At 35.0% G+C, this 21,299-nt stretch overlaps 1 protein-coding gene across 1 annotated transcript in view; it reads left to right on the top strand.

Annotated features, from left to right (window-relative positions):
• LOC139150510 (cap-specific mRNA (nucleoside-2'-O-)-methyltransferase 1-like) overlaps nucleotides 1-19,172 on the top strand; it is a 56,833-nt gene extending 37,661 nt beyond the window's left edge. The window contains exons 19-22 of the mRNA XM_070722928.1: nucleotides 6,922-7,038; nucleotides 10,199-10,311; nucleotides 10,654-10,762; nucleotides 18,159-19,172. Coding sequence (XP_070579029.1) covers nucleotides 6,922-7,038; nucleotides 10,199-10,311; nucleotides 10,654-10,762; nucleotides 18,159-18,300 — 481 coding nt within the window. The 3' untranslated portion in view covers nucleotides 18,301-19,172. The remainder of the gene's footprint in view (nucleotides 1-6,921; nucleotides 7,039-10,198; nucleotides 10,312-10,653; nucleotides 10,763-18,158) is intronic.
• Nucleotides 19,173-21,299: the final 2,127 nt, after the last annotated feature.

The following is a 21,299-nucleotide window of genomic DNA, read 5'->3' as shown; positions in this document are numbered from 1 at the left end:
CATTTTGAAGGCCCTTACGAAGGCTGAAAAGAGCTTTCATTGCCTTCAATTTAAGATTGTGAAAATTACCTTTGAATTTACCATTTGGGGTAATGACAAAACCAAGGTAACAGTACTCTTTCACTAAGTCAAGAGTCACTCCATTGTAAGTGAGTGTAACTCCTTTTACAAGATGATTACTTTTGTTGAACACAATAACTTTCGTTTTCTTTATGTTAATAGATAATTTCCATTCACGACAAAAACTATGAAGTTTATCTAAGCAGCTTTGTAAGCCTGTTTCAGATCCTGAAATCAATAAAAGATCATCAGCATACATTAGACAATTGAAAAGGAGTTTACCAAGTTTGATAGGACAGTCCTCACTGGAACCAAATGTACTTGGAAGATCATTTATAAAAATATTAACAAAGTTGGACTTAAGTTACACCCTTGCTTAACTCCTAAATTGGAGTCAAATTCTTCAGTAAAGCAATTGTAACAGTTACTTTTTACACAATACTTAATTTTGTTGTACATGGACTTAATTAAGCTATAAAAATTACCATTAATGCCATATTTCTGTAATTTCCAAAATAAACCTGTACGCCAAACCCTGTCAAATGCTTTCTGAAAATCTACAAAACAACAATAAAGGTACCTACGACTGGGACTATAGCTTGACTGAGAAAATTTCGCATAGACATGCTGATCAATAGCTGAACGCAAAACTAAAAGATTATCTGCAGTTCTCCTCTTTGCTCTGAAACCAGACTGAAATGGCGAAAGAATACCATTGCTATTAAGAAAGTTTATAAGCCTATTATTCAACACAGAGGTAAACAGTTTTGCAAGGCAACTATTTATAGAAATCCCTCTGTAATTTGACGGATCACATGTATCACCTGATTTGAACACAGGGACCAAATATGCTTTTTTCCAAGCATTTGGAAACGTTCCTGAGCTGAGGATGACATTGAATAATGAACACAATGGAGTAAGTATGGAAGAACCACCATATTTTAGCATTTCGTTCAAAATACAATTGACACCTGGGGATTTCCCCGATTTTAATTTACGCAAAGCTTTTAAAATTTCTGATACTGTAAATGTGGAATTAAGAATAAAATTCACATCATATTCATTGGCGGCTTCCATTTTTGTTAATTCAGAAAGAATACGTTTAGCAACATTATCAGTTTCTTCACAAGAAAAATTACCCAACTGCTTAAAGTGAGAAAACCATTCACTAGGAGAAATAGACGAGTCTATTTTCTTACTGACATGACTCCCTGAAATATCCTTCCACAATTTCCAGTAATCATTACGGTCTTCGGAATAAACCTTTTCTAACTTCCTCAATTGACTCTCTCTGAAAGAAGACCGTTTATATTTTAACAATTTTTTGTATTCTCTTTTCAGAGTGAAACATCTCCCTCTAATATGTGGATCATTTGGGTAGCGATTCAACAGTTTACAGCAATCTTTCAGATCTTTACGAAGTGAAAAACAAGACTTATCAAACCAAGGCTGGATAACACGTTTTGATTTCTTCTTTTTCAATTTCGGCGTAACCTTACGTAAACAGCGATCTTAAACTTTGTGAATAATACCTTCAAATACTTTTACAATATCATCACAAGAATGGGAACTATGACAGTCAATGTTAAAAATTCTAAAGTCTTCTTGAATAGATGAACTTTGTAGAGTATTTAAGAAATCTTGTTGAGCATTATCATTCCACAAATATTTACTTGGACATGGTTTACACTGTACATCAACTGACCGCTTCACAATATTATTTATATTCATAGAAAAACCTATTGGACAATGATCAGAGAAATGTGTAAAAGCATATACTTTGAAATAATCTATCCGGTCCACTAAATTCTTTGTAACAATACCATAATCTACTGTACTAAATCCATTTCTCTTGTAACAAGTTGGTTTTCCATAAAGATCCCCTGCAGTTCTACCATTTAAAATCTGTAAGCTGTTTTGAATGCAAAGATCGATAAGTTGTCTCCCAAAGGGATTGATACTACAATTACCATTATCCATTGAAATTCTATGATGTACGGAGTCAGGAATATAATCATTAGGTGTAGGACAGTGATTTATGTCATCATGTTGAATATAATCTTGCAAATTACCTGTCCTAGCATTAAAGTCTCCTACTAAAATTATGTCTCCCAAACTCGAAAATTCAAGAATCTCAGAATGAAGAGCTTCAAAATAATCATTATTTACATGCATTACAGACCCTTGTGGAGGCAAATATACACAACACATAAAAACATCACTATTAAATGAGAAAAAATCCTTATCAAGTTTTACCCAGAGCAAGTCAGAAATTTTTGAATTCATCTTATGGATACCTGACTTAAAGCATGACTTAAATACAACAACAGATCCCCCAGCAACACGTTTACTGCGTTTATGTTGTAAATTTCTATCAGATCTAAAATAACTATAACTATCAAAAGCAACAGTGTTTGACTTTGAAAGCCACGTTTCTTGAATACACATTATATCAAATAGATTAACAATTGATAGAAAATCTTCATCACCACATTTTTTTGATAAACCACCTTGGATGTTCCAACTTCCAACACGTAAAAAAGAACGCTTAAAATTCCTTCTTAAAACAGCAGTACTCTGTCTCTGCGAGGCAAAACACATGTCAGTGTAAAAGCTGAATAACAGAACTGGATAAATTGAAGGAAAACTTTATGAACAGCTGACTACAAATAGAAATAGAAAAAAGTAGCCAGAATAACAGGTGTGCTAAATTTAGCACCAGGTTGACAAAAGTTAATGGACACACAACAACTCTTTTGGAGCACAGTGTAACATTGTAGCCATTAGTGGCTGTATCTAGACAGTCCCAGGACATTAAAAACAAACAACATGAAAGGAAACAATGCTTCTCTTTGATGCTCTGTCACCCCATTTAATATCACTCATCAAAAAACCTGTGCCACCTGAATTTATATGAATTCCGTCACTGTGATACAGGTAACTTGCATTAACATATCTGCTGTGCTGGTCACAATCTAAAACTGGTTGCGATCACCCTGATCATATCTAGCGTATAAACCATTGCCATAATTATAGTATGGCCTTCTACTGTAGGGCCTATTTCCTTGGAAAGAATCTCTACTATCCACCCGTCTAAAATTTGACGGGGATCTATATGTACGAGAATGAGTGGTTACATCGTTTCTCTTTGTTGCTCTGACACCCCATTTAATATCACTCACCAATAAACTTGTGCCTCGTGAATTTATATGAATTCCGTCACTGTGATACAGGTAGCTATTGTTACCTAATCTATAATGATCTACAAAGACGCAGTGATTTGTGTCAGAACATGCATTCTTAACCTTCTCATTGATATACTGGATTTGATTATTTAGAATGGAGTATTCACCATGGAAAGGTAAGATACCCGACACAACAATCATTGCTTTAGGACAGACATATTTAACTTCATTACATAATGAAATTATTCCATCAATGATTACATCATCACGTAAATAACCAACATCATTCGACCCTATATGCAAGATTACAATCTCTGCATCAATATTATTGACATTTCTCAAACTTGAAAAAGCTTCATCAATATTTGAAGCTCTAAGCTTAACAGAACGCTTATTCTTATATAACAAACTCGTGTTGATGTACTTAGTAATTGAATCACCTAATACAAGGACATTACAGTTCACGTTACGACCGTCATCTCTTATGAATCGTGGACGATGCGGACCCTATATGCGAGACTGTGTCCGGCGATATGTAGAACTCGTCCGACTATCAGCTTCATCAACGCTGCTACGACGCGATTCATCTGGACGACTCTGATACCGGTTAGCGTACGCGTTTGGAGTACTGGGAGTTGGAATGGTAGGCGAACGCTCAGTCGATCGTGAGAATTTCGCTGGGCTCTGGTTTACCGCGGAAGACGGCGGTAGAGGATCAGACCGAGGAGTATTCGACAGGATTGGTTCTGGTGTTGTTGAATGAGATGTTTGCGACTGGGGAGTGATATTACCAACTACATTGTGACGATGAAGATCTGCGGGAGGTGCGACACTGGAGACAACACGCTCACAATCACGAGTTGCACCTACACCAACCTCTATTGATGACGTCACAGCGGTCGCAGAAGCAGAGGTGTTTCTCCGTGAACGTGACACGGAGTTCAAAGATTCAGCAAACGAATTCACCAAGTTTACCTTTCCTAACTTAGTATCAGCCGTTGTTATTTTATCATCAATAAAAGAAAGTTTGTCCATGATATCACCGACTGAATATACAGTTGAAGCATATTTGCCCTCGATCTCCGCCACTTTGTTCTCAAGAGAATTCCGCAACGATGACAATTGTTTTTTCAATTCACGTACCTCGGCAATAACACGATCTTGACACTGCAATTCAACGGCCTTCTGTGTCTGTAACAACTGGCTCTGAAAATGATCACAGATAGACCGTAGATCATTTTTCAGTGAGGCAACTTCTTCAAAGAGGGAATATGGTATGATGGGATGACGCCACATATTATACCTCATTATTTATGCACATATCTAATTTTGAGCGAGCCAATAGAGCTAGAGGTCTGATTTTGGTATATAGGGATAACTTAGCAATACAGTTTTTTTTGACAAAATGTCACGTGACCTCAATGACCTTTGACCTCAAATATACATATTTGTCCATAACTCAGTAACCACAAGTGCCACACCCTTCATATCTGGTATGATGGGAGACCTTATGACGCCACATACTGCACCTCATTAATTATGTGCATATCTAATTCTGAGCAAGCCAATAGAGCTGGATGTCTGATTTTTCGTATATAGGGATAACTATAGGATAGAAATTTTTTGACAAAATGTCATGTGAACTTGATTTTTTACCTAAAATATACGTTTATGTCAATAAATAAGTACCACAAGTGCTATGTCCTTTATATTTAGTAGGATGGGAGACCTTATGACAACACACGCTTTACCTCATTTATTATGCACATATCTAATTCTGGGCAAGCGAATAGAGGTAGAGGTCTGATTTTTGGCATATAGGGGTTTATTAGCAATACTTTTTTTTTTCAAAATGTCACGTGACCTCAATGACCTTTGACCTTGATTATACATATATATGCATATCTCAGTAACCACAAGTTCTATACCCTTCAATTTTAATAGGATATTAGACCTTAAGATGTCACATCTTGTACCTCATTTATTATGCGCATATGTATTTCTTGGCTGGCCAATACAGCTACAGGTCTGATCTTTTTTCCCAATTTAGAACCATAACTTAGACATGCCTCATGTGTTTCAAAATGGGAACAACGACATAGACCTATGTGCCCATAGATCTCAACATATCAATCCATCAAGACTAATACTCCTATTGCTATGTCATTGTCAATGACTTGTTTAGAATTATATTTTCGTTTTAAACTACAGTTCTTTGATGCAGTGTGGTCGTCTGGCAATCCATCATCACGGCAGATGTAGTGCATGCAATACACAGTCCACACTGTCCAATCATGCGTACAGGTTTTCCTGTTATAATTCAATTGGGTCAGAATTTTGTAGCAAGGAACATACAAAATCTTACAGATAAATCAATTTGGATGATCTATGTACATCTATGCAAATTCCAAGTTTGGTGGACATGTGAAAATTATGTTTTTTGCCTTCATGTACAAGATGGCATGTTTACCAAGCTGGACGCTCACTGCTAAAAAAACAATAGGTTTTTATTATAGTTTCACATTTCAACCCTTTCTTTGCATCTTTCTCAGCAACATTCCCCAAACCTCTCTCCTTGCATCCCTACCGCTAAATGCACTGAGGAGCACAGTGTCATCATTGACGCTATTTTTTCAAAACAGGAAAATGCTCATACACACTCCAACCTATGTTTTACATCTACATTGTACTCCACTCAAACATCCTTCAAATTGTGAAATTCTGTGCTGACATCTTAATATGTAAATTATTTGCTCTGAAAGTGTACCACAACCCCTAAAGTGAAGTAGAATGGCCCAACAACAAAGTAATATCAACAAGTGATACGGCTTCCATCACCCTTTAGCAAACAACTTTCTATGAGTACAGCAAGGAGCAAGCAAGGTCAATTTCTGTCTACGTCATTGTTACTTTCAGAACATGGCTAGGAAATCTATTGTAACCAAACTATGCATGTACGATAAAGGGCTTATTACACAAAGTTTGGTCAATTGGATGTCATATTTTTGTGATGTGTCCACATTGAATTTGTTTCTGCACAGCTCATCCACAATGTACAGTATTTATTTGTCGTCAAGCCAAAGTAGGTTATGATTACTAGAATAAAAAACATAATAAGAGTATCTTTTATAGTGATTAGATTAATCAGATTCATTATCCAGGTTTTTGCAAAGGTTTCGGAAGATACTGTTGGTATAGGGTTTGACAACCCCTAGCATCATTTCTGCTGTCCTTTAATAGGATTGCATTAATGTAACGGGGAACCTCGATAACATGACTTGGGAACCTCGATAACATGACTGGGGTACCTCGGTAACATGACTGGGGAACCTCGGTAACATGACTGGAGTACCTCTGTAACATGACTGGGGAACCTTGGTAACATGACTGGGGAATCTCTGTAACATGACTGGGGAACGTCTGTAACATGACTGGGGAATCTCTGTAACATGACTGGGGAACCTCGGTAACATGACTGGGGAACCTTGGTAACATGACTGGGGAACCTCGGTAACATGACTGGGGAATCTCAGTGACATGACTGGGGTACCTCGGTAACATGACTGGGGAACCTCGGTAACATGATGTTAATAGTAGTATTGATAGTGGTAGTAGGCCCTTATATGACATACACATTATGTGCAATCACTAAAATTTCTAAAAATTTGTTTTGTAGAATGATGAGAGCAGAGATGTTTGTGAAAGCCGTCCACAAACCCAGTCGACCAGACTTAGCACCTCTACGAACAAAACAAATCTACAAACTGGAAGAACTTCATCAGATCTTTGACTGGTAATGTTGTATTTTGTACTCAAATCTATTGATTTAAAAGCACAATCATTGAAACTCTCTCTAATTTTACAAATACTGAATTTATTGTGGACAGAATTTATAGCAACCTATTCTGATCATCCATCTGCATATGTTTAAATTGATTTTATGATACTCTTTTTTTCATATCATAAACACTTGCACATCAAAATGTCTGCCTAAAAGGGCCCTTGCAAAGTCCTTATTGCCGTATTTAGAAAATCACCCTTAGTGACCTAATGATCAAATACTTTCCACATTCAGTATTATTAGAAGTATACAATACAAAAAAAAACCGTAATGAAATTTTGTGAGTAAACATATATCCATGTGATTAACACAGCATGTTTACATCCATGAAGTTATTGAAAGTTGTATTTTTTAACTTTCAGTATTTAAATAAGTCACCAATTATCCATCCTGTGCTCCTTCACTCTGTGTGCAAATGTTTATTTGCTAAGATAAGAATCCTCAAAATTATTTTACTTAAAACTCAGTGATGTTGCTAAATTCTGCTATGCTAAAGATGTCCGTAATCTACAAGTTTGAACAACCTTGATAGAATGACTGATATGCAAATGAGTAAAATAGATGGACTAACAGCACAGCCTCATAAACTAATTAATGGCTCTACTACTATTACTGTCACAATGTTCTATTAGCAAATCTCTGTATGTTTGGAAAAAAGTGAAAATTTATGTAATTTCTCCTGAATGTTTGTGATATTTTGACATGGTTTTCAATTGGAAAGAATAAAGAATGTCAGTTTATTTTAGGGCAGTCATAGAGCTCTTCCATTCACTTTGAAATTTGAAATGTAGAGTTGTAGAGTCCCTTGAATGTTATTACTGAATACTGTAAACCTAGAAATATAGCATTTGATGAATTTATGCAGATTTCGTGAGGACTTCAAAATAAGGAAAATAAATCACAACAACTGTATATCATTTATATATGTACCTCATGGCCAGCTGATGTCATGATAAAATCTGAAAAAGAAAACAAACATTTTATCACACTCTCTTCAATAAAACAAGTATCTTTGTGGATTTTGCACAAGAACTTTGGTTACTTCAACACCTAAATGACTCCTCCATTTAAAATGCAAGCAAAGCTGTGTGTTTAAGGTTCCAAGACAAGAAATTGACCTGTTTAATCTAACAATTCTCTAATGATTAATAAGCTCAGAACCCCCGTACAGTATATATTTTCGGAAAGACTAGATTTGGTAGCCAGTGTCACCATTGTTTACATAACTATCACATGACAGGTAATTTGCATAACCTTTCATAAATCCCCTTTGTTTTGTCTCAATACTTCAAAATATCTGATTCAAATTTCATTGAATGCAAGCTGTCACAGCGCTCTTCCAAAGTGTGTCTCAGATTTTTTATATCTTGTATAGTTTTTTTTGAGCCCAATTTTGAAGAAATCAACTACGGTTAAATTCACTACTCTGGAAGTTTGTCTGGCATAAAAATTGTTTAAGAAGGTTTAAAAAAATCTGAGACACAGTTTGGAAGATCCGTAGGACAGCTTGCACTCACACAAATTTCAGCCACGTATCTCAAAGCATTGAACCAAACATACGGAAAACCGATCTTTGAAAGGTTATGCAAATTACCTGTCACGTGATAGTTATGTAAACAATTGTGACACTATGGTAACCAAAATGTTCCCCTATATCTAGGTTTTCCGAAAATATGTAATTTACAGGGGTTCTGAGGTTATTAACCACTAGAGAATTGTTAGTTTAAAAATGTCAAATTTCTTGTCTTGGAACCTTTAAACTGTAACCATTTTGTCAGAAGTCTTCTGTGAAACAATGTCTGATGGTTTGTAAATGTCATGTTTAGGCTTCCTGTCTTGTTCCAATTTGTTCAACGTTTTGTGAAATTAGAAACTTCAGTTTGTGTTTAGAAAACCTTGATAATCCATTCACAAATCTTATAAAGTATGGCAAGTGTGTTTACTTGCTCAGAGATTTAGTTTTCATATTGCTAGGAATGTGCTCCATTGGAATTTATAAAATTTGTTATTACTATGGTAATGGGCCAGTTAGCAGGGCTTGTATTGGTGTTGCACATTGATCAGTAGAAATAGAGGATGATGCATGATACAGTATGTGTCACATACCTTTGTATAAAATGTAACCAAAATTGTACAAAGTGCTATTGACACTTGTGACCCTAAAATTATAGAACAGCTGTTTCATGAGTTCATCTGAATTTTAGGTGCTATAACCTTATTAATTATGTCCACATCAAATAGCAGACTTCTTGGCAGACCTTTCTTTGTGTCACAAATTGATCAGTGTCAGAAAGAGATACCTGATACAATATGCTTCATTCTACATATAGTGTGTAATATCATCAAATAGGAGTAGGGTGTCATTGATGCTTTTTTTAACTGCAGACAATACTGATGAAGTCAGCATGCATTTGATGATCAAATCTGGTAATTTTCCAAAATGGCAGTCATGTACAGAAACATTTGTACATTTAGCAATTTTTCTCGTATTTTTTTATACAAATGCTATTCACAAAAGTTTAAAATTACAATATCAGTAAATTTTGATCCTTTCTGAGATCCTGTTAATTCCCAGACAACACTTTGACTGTGAAAAGTCTGTCTGGATTTCAAGATAAACCTTGATGATTTCATGCTTGGTTACGTTATCATGTATAGCAGATAAATGTAATCACAAACTCTGTGTTTTCCAGGATATTACTCATTCCCTTGGCAACCTGAATGTTTTTGTATTACCTTAACCTTTACATCCCCATTTTCAAGCACACAGGGCCACACTCACCATTGAAATCAAACAGTTTGGGCCAAACCATTGTGGTGAAAGGGTTACCGTAATAGCCCACTCATATTTATCATCTTCAGAGTCTAATCAGAAGTAAACAAATCCATTTGACAGTCCCTGTGACCAGTATTAATGTGACTCCATAACTCTTCAGATACATAGTCCTGCATGCAATTCTATTTAGAATTCACTGATCTGTCAGATTTCTTGAATTTCAAATACATTGGTCCAAGCAAATCAGTCATTAATTTTCAGCCAGTCAGTTTTTTGACTCTTAATATTGATATTTTGACATCATCACACTGATTGTTGAATGTTTTTGCTTTGTAGCCTTGCGATGAAAATTGTGAAAGGATCTGGCAAAATGCCAAGGTTGTGTTATGCAGGCAAAGAGAATAGACACTTGATACCAAGTGGTGTCTATTTCATCAAAACAACTCAAGGTAAATGTGGTGAATTTCTGTTTTTGTAAAACTATCTTAATAATAGGTCAATTACAACATGTTAATTGTTTGTGACTTGTATTATGTGGAGCAACTGGACCAGCCAATCAGCTGACTTCATACATATAATGCTCTAACTTCATTTATGCTGTTGACAAACATCCTGAAAAGCAGATGTTAAAGTTTGAAAGTTATATAGATTATGGATTGTTGCTATTTACCAATGTGTGGTACATAAAATTTGCAGAGATGGAATGCCTATGATGTTCATGATTAGTATGAATTAAAGCCTGTAGCTTTCTCTGCATTATCCATTGTTCTCATCTTTTGTGTTTTTGTAAGATCCTTGGATTATTGCACTGAGTAGATCACAGAATAGGAAGTATTTCTACAACACCATTACACATGAGTCTCTTTTTGAAATTCCTAAGTCTTCAATCGGTACTTTCAAGTGAGTAACTCATTTCTCATAATTTCTATTTAAGTTTTTGTTCCATGAATAAAAATGTGTGATGGCGCCATCTTTGTCATCTTAGACTCTGATTAAGATTTCACAGTTTGGATTAATACTACAGATCCTTATCATCAGAGAGTGGAAATCATATTTCCTGTATTTATAGAAATCTAAACAAACCTATGACATTTGAGTCTATGGCTTTCAGCAGAATGTGTGTCTAATGCTGTGATATGGTGTCTGATTATCTGTGAGTTCCATTTACAAAACTATATTTTATGAAAGAAAGAAAATTTTTTTGATGGTAGCTTTATAGGTAAGCTGTTTCTGAAGTTCACAGTCCTTGTTATTTCTTACTTTTTAATTATGACTTAAACCAGTCAATTACTTTGCTCAGTGTACTGCCAATAGGAAAGGCTAATCATTTTCAGCGTGTGTGTCTGAAATCTCAGCTAATGTCATACCGATGTCTCCAGATAAATGATATAGTACACATATCTCAAGAACAGCAGATTAGTTTTTGATAGGTGTGGCTTGCATAATTAACACTAATTTGTCTAACTATCTGTTCAATAATCAAATTTTCTCAGAATGTATCATATCGTGTGATCTGAATCTTCCAACAGACATTACTAAATTAACTATGTGACAGATGCTAAGGTCATGTAGAAGTTTTATGATGATGGTTTTGTTGTTTTGCATAAATATTAATTAGGGATTATGTCTGGGATTAACAAAACGAAGTTAATGAAACTTGCTATGTACATTGAAGATATATAGTCAGGTGGCTTAGCAACAAAAAACAGCAAGATCGTTACATGGATGACAAAAGTGCCAAATTTGCTACAGAGGTTCACATATGTGTGTAGATCTAAATTAGCTATTGCTCCAAAAATGTTGACCACCGGAAAGGCTCGATGACGTCATAAATTCAAAATGGCTGCCATTATAACGCTTAAAAATGGTAAAATAGTTTATTCAGCCAGTTTTCACTATTCTTGTAAATAAACTGACTCAAACATTCTCAATTATAAATAAAACATTGAATTGATGCAAAATAATCGCAATCATACCAATCCATAATCCAATGACAGTAGGTCGGAATTCGCAAGACAATAGTTGTAAACATAGACACAAAACAGCACAGAACAGACAGTAAATAGACGGTACACAAACAAAGTCATATTCATGAAAGAAAGATATATGGACCTCTGGCCAGAAGACCAAGAAGTGATGTCAGGTGTTTCTAAAATAGTAAGCGCATCCTGCCCCACATGTGGCACCCGCCATATATCAATCTATAAGTCAGATAGGTAGTGGTCACTAACTAAGGCCCAATGTCACCGATGCCATCAGCGATCATTTGTCGAAGAGAGATATTGTATTTATTAATTATTATGATGACGTCATAAAGGCGAAATGGCCGACCAAATTCAAAATGTCCGCCATAACATTGTCTAAAAATGTTAAAACACTGTTAATGAAGCCTGTTTTCAGCATTTTATCACCTGAACTGAAATGAACACCCCAAATTACAGACAAAACAGATAATTGATGCAAATTAATTATTAAGATGATGTCATAAAACCAAAATGGCAACCGAAAGTTACAAAATGGACGATTATGATGTTTACTATGCTTGGTACAATAGCCCATTTACGTGACAAAATGATAGTATAAAAGTAATGTACAATTTGTATTAATATTCCATAAACTTAAAATAAAAGATAAATGTATCAAAACTCAGCCAATAAGTTCAACACAAGTTAAAACTCTTATGAGATTATTGATTACTAAAATTGGTTTGTGTTTGAAAAATCGAATCGATATAAAGGAAATGAAGGCAACTTCACACACTGGTTCTACCTTTGCTTGTGATACGGTATAGTGAGTAGATCAATGTGGTTTGGTGATAAGGGAAAATGGTGAGAAACCAGTGAATCGATAGTGCTTTGACCCTCGAAATGTGACCTTGGTCCCAGAAATAAGGTTTTATGTTGGTTATTCCTCCTAGCGGCGTTTCGGGCCAAAGTGGGGTCCCTTCTTCAGTCACTTGAATGGTTTTGTATTCCCGCATGCTCACTTTAATGGTAGCCATTGTTCCATTAGGGGAAGGCTGCATTAACTTGCATGGTACCTGAAACCCGAGTTCTTGCCTGACCAACTCGGGTGACAAACAGAAGACTTTTAATCCCCTAGGTGTGAATGTTCCATTGTTATATGTTTATCTAATCCAGCTGGTGCCATTGTAGTGCCATTGTAGGAAAGGCAGGTCTGTGAAATTGATATTCTAGGGAAGTCGGGTATTCCTAAGTTAATGGAGGTTTCCCGTAATGCATCAAAGAGAGATGCTAAAATCATTATATTTTGGTCAGAATTTTGCGTGAATTGTTGCTCAGACCGTTCATTTTTACTCTCCTTGTGTTTGAATTTTGCTTGAAGGAGGATATATTGTATGTTTTTCTTCCTTTTATACGTTATTATAGGTTTTCTGGAAAACCATGGCCAGCGTTTAATCGCCCTTCATAATTTTCCAGATTCTTATCACATTGTTTGATTAGGCTGGTTTTGATGAGGTTGTAAAGACTAGTATTTTGTTACATCATTACTCTTACTTTTGTTGATGAAGGATGGCTGACGTTTTGTTACATTCTTTTTTATACAAGCTATGTCTTTCTTTTTGTAATCTCTGTGTTGAAGATTTTGCGTTGAGAAATTGACCTTTTTATGAAGTCCATATTGTTGTTGCATGTACATATCTGAGTAATTCACTTTCAATGAAGCATTTGAAAGTCAGTGGCAGATAAATATCGTCAGATGGTTTTGTGTGGGTTTTAAAATCGAGGCATCTCTCTCAATTGCGTCAAGGTATGAGATTTTGTCGATAGAATGTTCAATTATTAATTCCCAAGTTGAACGTAGAGTACAGGGTGTTGCACTCCTCAACAAATGTTCTGAATGTTAAAAGTTGATGTTTGATTCGTGTGTAAACCATGAACATGTCACCTTTTAAATTTCCATACGAATATTTCAGCGGATTTGGGATTTAATATAACTTTCTCCGTTTCATGGTATATGATATCAGCTATTTCTGGTGAGCCCATACTGCATCCATAGATTCGTTTGTATTTTTCTGTTGAATTAAAATATGTTGCGTTTCAGAATAATCGACAGTTAAGTCTTTCATGTACATTGATGGTTGGTTTTTGTATCATACCAGTTGGCAGTTCTGTTTCAGAGTCCAATGCTACGATCGCTGCATTTCTGGCTTCATTTTTGACATGTTTTACTACATTGATACCACGTCTAATGTTACCAGAATAGAGTTTGCTTGTTTTTTTAATTGGTTCTAACTAGAGAATAAAGTTTTTTTGTGTCCCTGGCATTTATAAGTCGTTTTGGACGATTGGTTTTATGACAAGGTCGAGAAATTCCGACATTTGTTTTATTGGGCTCGAGCAGCCATTTCTATTGAGACGTTGGGTGATGGTTGTTTCCTCTGCTTTGGTTTTGTGTATTTTTGGCAGGAGATACCATCGTGGTGTACAAATTATTCTACTTATGGAAATTGGGAAATTGTAAATCACCTCGCCAATGATCTTCATGTCGCAGATAAATGATTTCGTATACAATATCCACTGTATAGTCAATGTCGCCAAATGTATTAGTGAACATTTTTCAATTCGCAGCTGTCTATAACTTTCTTTAATGTCATTTATCTTATTCACAATTGCTATGCCTCATCCTTTATTGATGGGTTTCATTAAGATTTGTTTGTTTTTTAGACAGATTGTTCAGGGCATTCTTTTCTGCCAGAGTCATATTCTTTCTGAAGTGGGTTGTGAATGAAATTTCCTCTATCGATCTAAGTTACTTCGAGACAGTTTTACAATTTTTGGGTTTTCCGCGGTTACTAGTGTTGAACATGTACTTATCTAAGAACAGATGTCTGATTGATTGATTGATTGTTTCTCATGATATTGCATAATCTTATGATGCGAATAAATTTGTTGATATCTCATACGACAATTTTTCTAGACACTCCGGAGTGGGAATAAATTTCAAGCCTTTACTTAAAATGCTTTGATTAAGGTTTGATTTACGAGATTGTTGATGAATCTGAGGATCTTTATGAGTTCTTATCTTTGTTTAACCTTCCATTTCTGCTTATGTTCTTTCTGGTGTTTTTTATGTTTTGGGTTTCCAAACAGCAAAACTCGTCTGGTCACGTTTTTTGCAGTTTCCTTCATCTTTGAATTCCTAACCAGTCTGGTAAGTGAACAACGAAAGGCAAAGACGCTTTTCATAAAATTCACGAAAGCTGCAAAAAAGTAAGCTAAGCTAGATTCAAAAAGCAAACATTAGTCTTCTTTTTGTTCATAAAACCCTGACCAAATGATCTTTTTCAGGCCGGCACATCCTCCAAAAGGAGAACTACAGTAACTGTAGCACAAAACTATGTCACCACACATCAAGACATAAAAATCCAAGAAAATTCAAACGAAAAAGGCTTCTGAAACAAAGGAAGCAAAAGACCAAAATCACAAACATAAAACCTTTTTTTCAGGGACCAAAGTCACATGACCAGGGTCAAGGCATGATTTATTCACCGGTTTCTCGCCATGTTTTTCGTTATCATAAAATCACATCACTATTGATGTACTCACTATAACGTAACACTTTCAAAGGTAGAACCTATGGGTAAAGATACCTTTATTTCCTTGATATTGGTTCAGTTTTTCAGACAGAGGTCATTGTTAAAAATAAATAATTTCGTAATAGTTTGTAATTTGTGTTCGGCTTATTGGCTAAGTTTTAGTACATTTATCATTTATTTTGAGTTTATGGATTATCAAGACAAATTGTAGATTACCTTTAAAGTATTATTTTGTCACGTAAATTGGCTATTTTACTAAGCACGGTGAACTTCATAATACGTCATTTTGTAATTTTCGGTCCATTTTGCTTTTATGACGTCATCACAATAATGAATTTGTATCAATTATATGTTTTGTCTATAATTTTGGGTGTTAATTTCAGTACAGGGTTTAAAATGCTGGAAACAAGCTTAATTAACAGTATTTGAACATTATCAGACGATAATATGGGGGATATTTTGAATGTGGTCAGCCATTTTGCCTTTATGACGTCATCATAATAATTGATTTGCATCAATTTTATGTTGTATTTGTAATTTGGGATGTTTGTGTTGGTTTATTCAAAAAATATTGAAAACTGCCTGAATTAGACGTATTTTACCATTTTTAAGCTTTATAATGGCGGCCATTTTGAATTTATGACGTCATCGAGCCTTTCCGGTGGCCAAAATTTTTGGAGCAATAGCTAATATTGATCTACACATATATGCGAACATCTGTAGCAAATTTGGCACTTTTGTCATTCGTGTAAGGATATTTTTGTTAAGCCACCTAACTAATAGTGATATTACAGTAATGAAAGTCATTTTTGCATTTTTTACATCAGCTTATTTCTACCTAGCATGTTTAAAGCCCGGTGAGGACTTAATCCAAAAATCTAGCAACATATTTATATAACAATTGCAGTTTCAAAGGAGAACAAAAGACAAAAACACCTCATAATCTTCTTAACACCTTAGTTAATAGGGATCCTGGGCCTTTTCGAGCCAGGGTTTAAGAAGTTTTCCAAATTAGAGATATATATCTGGATCAATTTGACCAAAGTTGATGAAACTTGCTACATATGTTAAAGATACTGTGACATAACGGTAATGAGAGTCATTTTGAATTTTTACATAAGCTCATTACTAACCAGCATTCTATGCAAATTTGTATTTTTGTGGCAATTATTGTCATTTTTGGTCAAAAAATCTTTAAAAATCTCCTTTTTCACAACTGCTAGTCAGACAGCTTTTATATTTGGGATATTGGTCCCTAGGGATGACCTTTTTCAAATTTATGCAAATTGTGTAGAAATATGCAAATTTGTATTATTAAGGCAATTTTTGTCACTTTTGGTCAAACATTTTTTTCACAAAAACCACTTATCTCATAGCTTTGATATTTGGTATACACCTACATAGGAAATATCAAAATGTGGTATATTCAAATTATGATGAAATCTACAATTTTGTATTTTTGGGTGCAATTTTTGCCATTTTTGGTTAAAAACTTTGTTTTTCAAAAACTACTTATCTTATAGCTTTGATATTTGGTATATGGGTTTCTATGGATGAACTTAATGTGATGTTGTGAAAATTTGATGAAATTTTCAATTCTTTATTTTTTGGGCAATTTTTGCCATTTTTGGTCAAATAATTTGTTTCTCAAAAGTTACTCATCTGACAGCTTTGATACTTTGTATACAGGTTCCTAGGGTTTATCTTAATTTGATTTATTGAAATTATGATGAAATCTTCAATTTTGTATTTTTGCAACTATTTTTTTCATTTCTGGTCAGGCCATCCTGAAAAGAGCTATCAAAGATACCCACCTTCTTCATCAATACGCGTTACAAATAGTTCTCTACATAAAATAGTGGAGCTATTGGTCTCTTTATCTTTAAAACAGCTGGTCAGGCAGCTTTGATATTTGGTATACAGGTCCCTTTAACCTTAGTGAGATTATTTCATACAGTCAGGAAATAGTTAATTTTATATCCATGTCTATAGTAGCTTCAGAGATATTGGCCCTATGTTTTCACATCAGCTTATTACTATTTTACACATTCCATGACCTTGATCAGTCAAATCTATCCGGAAGGACTTTGCCAAAGTTGAGGAAAATTACTATGTATATTGAAAGACATTCTGTATTTTCAGCTTATCTTTAATTTTGAGATATAATGAGCTGTACGATTTTGAATATAATCTTTAATGACTCGACCAAAGGCAATCAAACTTACTGCAAAAAGTGATGATGCAATGATACGACAGCATTGAAAGAAATTTATCTTTTCGTCTCGTCTAATTTCCTATTAAGAAGATTTTTGATTGAAATTATGCATGATGAATATTGCATGTGATGTTGATTACGACAACTCTAATGAGAATACAAACTCGTAGCAATTGTAACAATCTAGAGAAATGTCAATTTCAGACAATGGCAACATATGCAGAAAAAAAGAGCATTTTCAGTTCATATCTAGTCGCAGATAGAGATCACTTCGATAAATCAATATTTTTTTACAATTTTGTGAGCTTCCTGTCAACATCAAATCCAGGAAAACTGATTATAAGTGATGTCGCACAATTGTAACATGTGTTGATAATGTGTGACAATGTCTCTATCCATGTGTTTCCTGATATGACATTGAGAGTACTGCAGTAAATGTTGTATGACTTGTAGATGTGATGACCACCTAAATTATTTAATAATGATAGCCTATTTTAACATGGTTTGTCTTTTGATTTCAGGTTTTGTCAACAGAATCGATATCACTGGATTTGGGAGGAAGGTGTCAAGGTCCATGAAGGGCAGTCGACAAGTACAGATTCTAATAAAATTTCCAAGGATTTCATTTTAAATTTCATCAACAACAAAATTACTCATAAATGAGTATTGTCTTGAAAAAGCAAACTTTCATGAACAATTCACACTCATGTTTCTTGAAGGTTACTCATCAATATTTTTCAAACACAAAAAGAGATTTTTCCTGATCAAGTGATCTAAAATCCAGAAAGTCAGATTGCCCTCCAATATTTTCATAACTGTGCAGACAGTTTATAATAGTGAATATGTATCACTCATAGTTGGTTTTGTAATAGCTTTACAGTGTCATAAAATGTGTCATATATTGTTTTATTCAAAATTGAATCTTCTACAACAACAGTCGAGAACTGATGTCAAGTTATATTTAAGATGAACACAATTGGCCAGATGTAGTCCAATTGCACTGATCACGTGGATAAAGACTTTTCAATTGCAAGCCTTACGTTACACTCAACTGTTTCATAGCTTTTGTCAGTTAATACAACTTGATGTTAATAGTGTACACAACAGTAACATTGTGTGATAGCAATATACAAACAAACCAACAACACCACAGCTAGTGTAAGAGGGTGTACAGAACAATACATGTATTTGTAAGGAGATAGACCTATTTACTGCCAGTATTCGTAGACAAATACATCCAATTTCCAATTAAAGAAATCTTAATACCAGTATAGCACAACAAGCCAAGGTAGTGTTAGAGAATACAGTGTCTTTATCAAGTGGAAATCACAAAGAAAGGGGCAAAATAAGTTTGTGCATGCAAAGCAACTAATGAGTATATAAGTCTTTACTATGTCAGTACTAAGACAAAAACACATGTGTTATGCAGATTTAATGAGCTGCCATTTTCTAATATTTCACCTTCAAATTCACTGCAATAGGATCTTGGCTATTTTTAAGAAAAATTAAAACCTTATTAATGGCATTATCATTAAGAGGTTACCATGGTAATTTTAACTGGAATGCTGAATCGGCACTTGTAGCATTGTAAACACAAGATGAATGCTGTATCATGTCAGCCTGTGTTGCCTTTGTTAGCTTTCACATTCAGCATTACCCCAATCTCTGCAGCTGTCAATATTGTTCAAGCATTGCCTTGTTTTCATTGTTTTCCCTTTGAAGTTCACTTAAAAAAACAAGATTGATTTTGTCAGAAAGATTATCAAGTAACAGCACAATTCAAATTTAATGAGTACAAAAAACTTTGCCAAGAAAGAAGTATGCTATAATTACAGAACAGGCTTACTTTTCATTGTTATAAAGTTTTCAAAGTTAAATGGTTTGTAATGCAACAGTACAATTATATCACAAAACTCAAAAAATACATTGAACGATTTATTTTTGGAAATTTTAAAAACCAGCTTAAGTGGTTCAGTTGATTAAAATATTACACTTTGCTAAATATACGTTTTGTGGTCACATTGCCCACATTCATGATAATAACTAGTTTTCCATCAACAACTTCATAGCTGGAAGAAAGTTCTTTAGGATATTCAGCTCCTGGCTTGACAGTCAGCTTGTTGCCTTCTAAACTTGCCAGTCCCTTTTTGGTCAGTCCAGTGAGCTGATTCATCAAGTCGAAAACTTCACCAATCTGAACATGAGTATGAATAGATATAGATTCAAGCATGTCAAACGAAGACAAATATGATTGAAAATTGATTGAAATACCAAAGATTGGTTTTGTTTGAAGTTTTAGGCCAAGTCACCAATATATTTGTATTGTATAATCATAGAACTTATAGATTTTTCTGAGACAATAGGCCTAAATGCCTCATTCGCCTGCGCTACACCCCTCACTCACCGTGTGTGGTAGCATGAGCCATACATACTCATCCTGAATACTGGAATGGTGGTCCTTTGGAATTTTGAACGCTTCCTATAGTTACGTTTGATAAAGGAAGCTAACAAGTGTTAATTCTAGTTTCATTAATTTTTAGAGAATGGGTGTGTATCTTGGGTGGCTTTTTTTAAAGTAATAATTGGAATATTAAATCATCCACTTTTCAATGCAGGGTTTTTGAAAGCATTGATTTGCTTTGAAATCAAATGCAATAAATCAATTTCTAGCCATAGACCAGGCCAAGTCACATGAGTTACCGACCGCTAAGTCACTATATACGGCAAATGAATAATACTCAGAAAACGATTGGAACACAGCATTAAAACTTAAACGCAGACAGTGTTAAACGGATGGCATGTCACTGAAGCCTTACCAAACAATCCAAACATGTAAAGTACTGTAACTGTAAATGAACAGAAAGCAAGCAGGTGAAAATCGTAATGTCATTAACATTAATTACGTAATCTAAGGTCAATAATTACAAAGAAAGTTGGAAGTCAAGATGTACATCATAAGGGGGGTTTACACGTGTGAGTTAAGTCCGGAGTTGACACCGGAATAAACTAAAACCTGCGTCAGTTGGACGTGTGAACAGACAACACCGAACTAACAAAGAACTAAATTAATTCGGTGTCGGAGGGCTGGTCCAGGTTCGGTGCTCCGTACTAAACAATGGCCTATTTACACGTGTGACCAGAACACCGAACTAAACGCTGAACTATATCCTGTCTACGGGCTTGCGGTCATTACCACAATGGACGGTGTTCAAGTGAGAAGCTCTCGCGATCGCGGCAACAATTGGTCACAGGAAGAGATCAGGCCACTAATGTCAATCTGGAGAGACGAAAACGTCATCCGTATGATGGACGGCACGTCGAGGGATCGGCAAGTGTATGAAGTCGTCGCTGCCAAGGCCAGGGAGAAGGGACTCGAGAGGACAGCGGAACAATGCCACAACAAAATCAAACGGTTGCGAGCTCAGTTCAAATCCGTGTCCGACAACAACCGTCGTAGTGGCAGAGCTAGAAAAACGATGCCATTTTACGATGAGTTGTAGGTAGTAAAGGGAAAGCAACTCCACACATCGTTCATATTTGGGTTGTTTGCGTTTTGTGTATGATATTGTGTATAATATAAGTGTATATCATGTTTGGTTGTTCTATGTAAAATGTTGCTTAGCCATGGCGAGACGTACCCGTAATCTACGTGTCTTGTGTTA

Source organism: Ptychodera flava, chromosome 14 (genome assembly GCF_041260155.1).
Source record: "Ptychodera flava strain L36383 chromosome 14, AS_Pfla_20210202, whole genome shotgun sequence".
In the NCBI taxonomy this organism is placed as follows: Eukaryota; Metazoa; Hemichordata; class Enteropneusta; family Ptychoderidae; genus Ptychodera; species Ptychodera flava.
The sequence above is the reverse complement of the archived record's forward strand: the minus strand, read 5'-3'. Positions and strand labels throughout refer to the sequence as shown.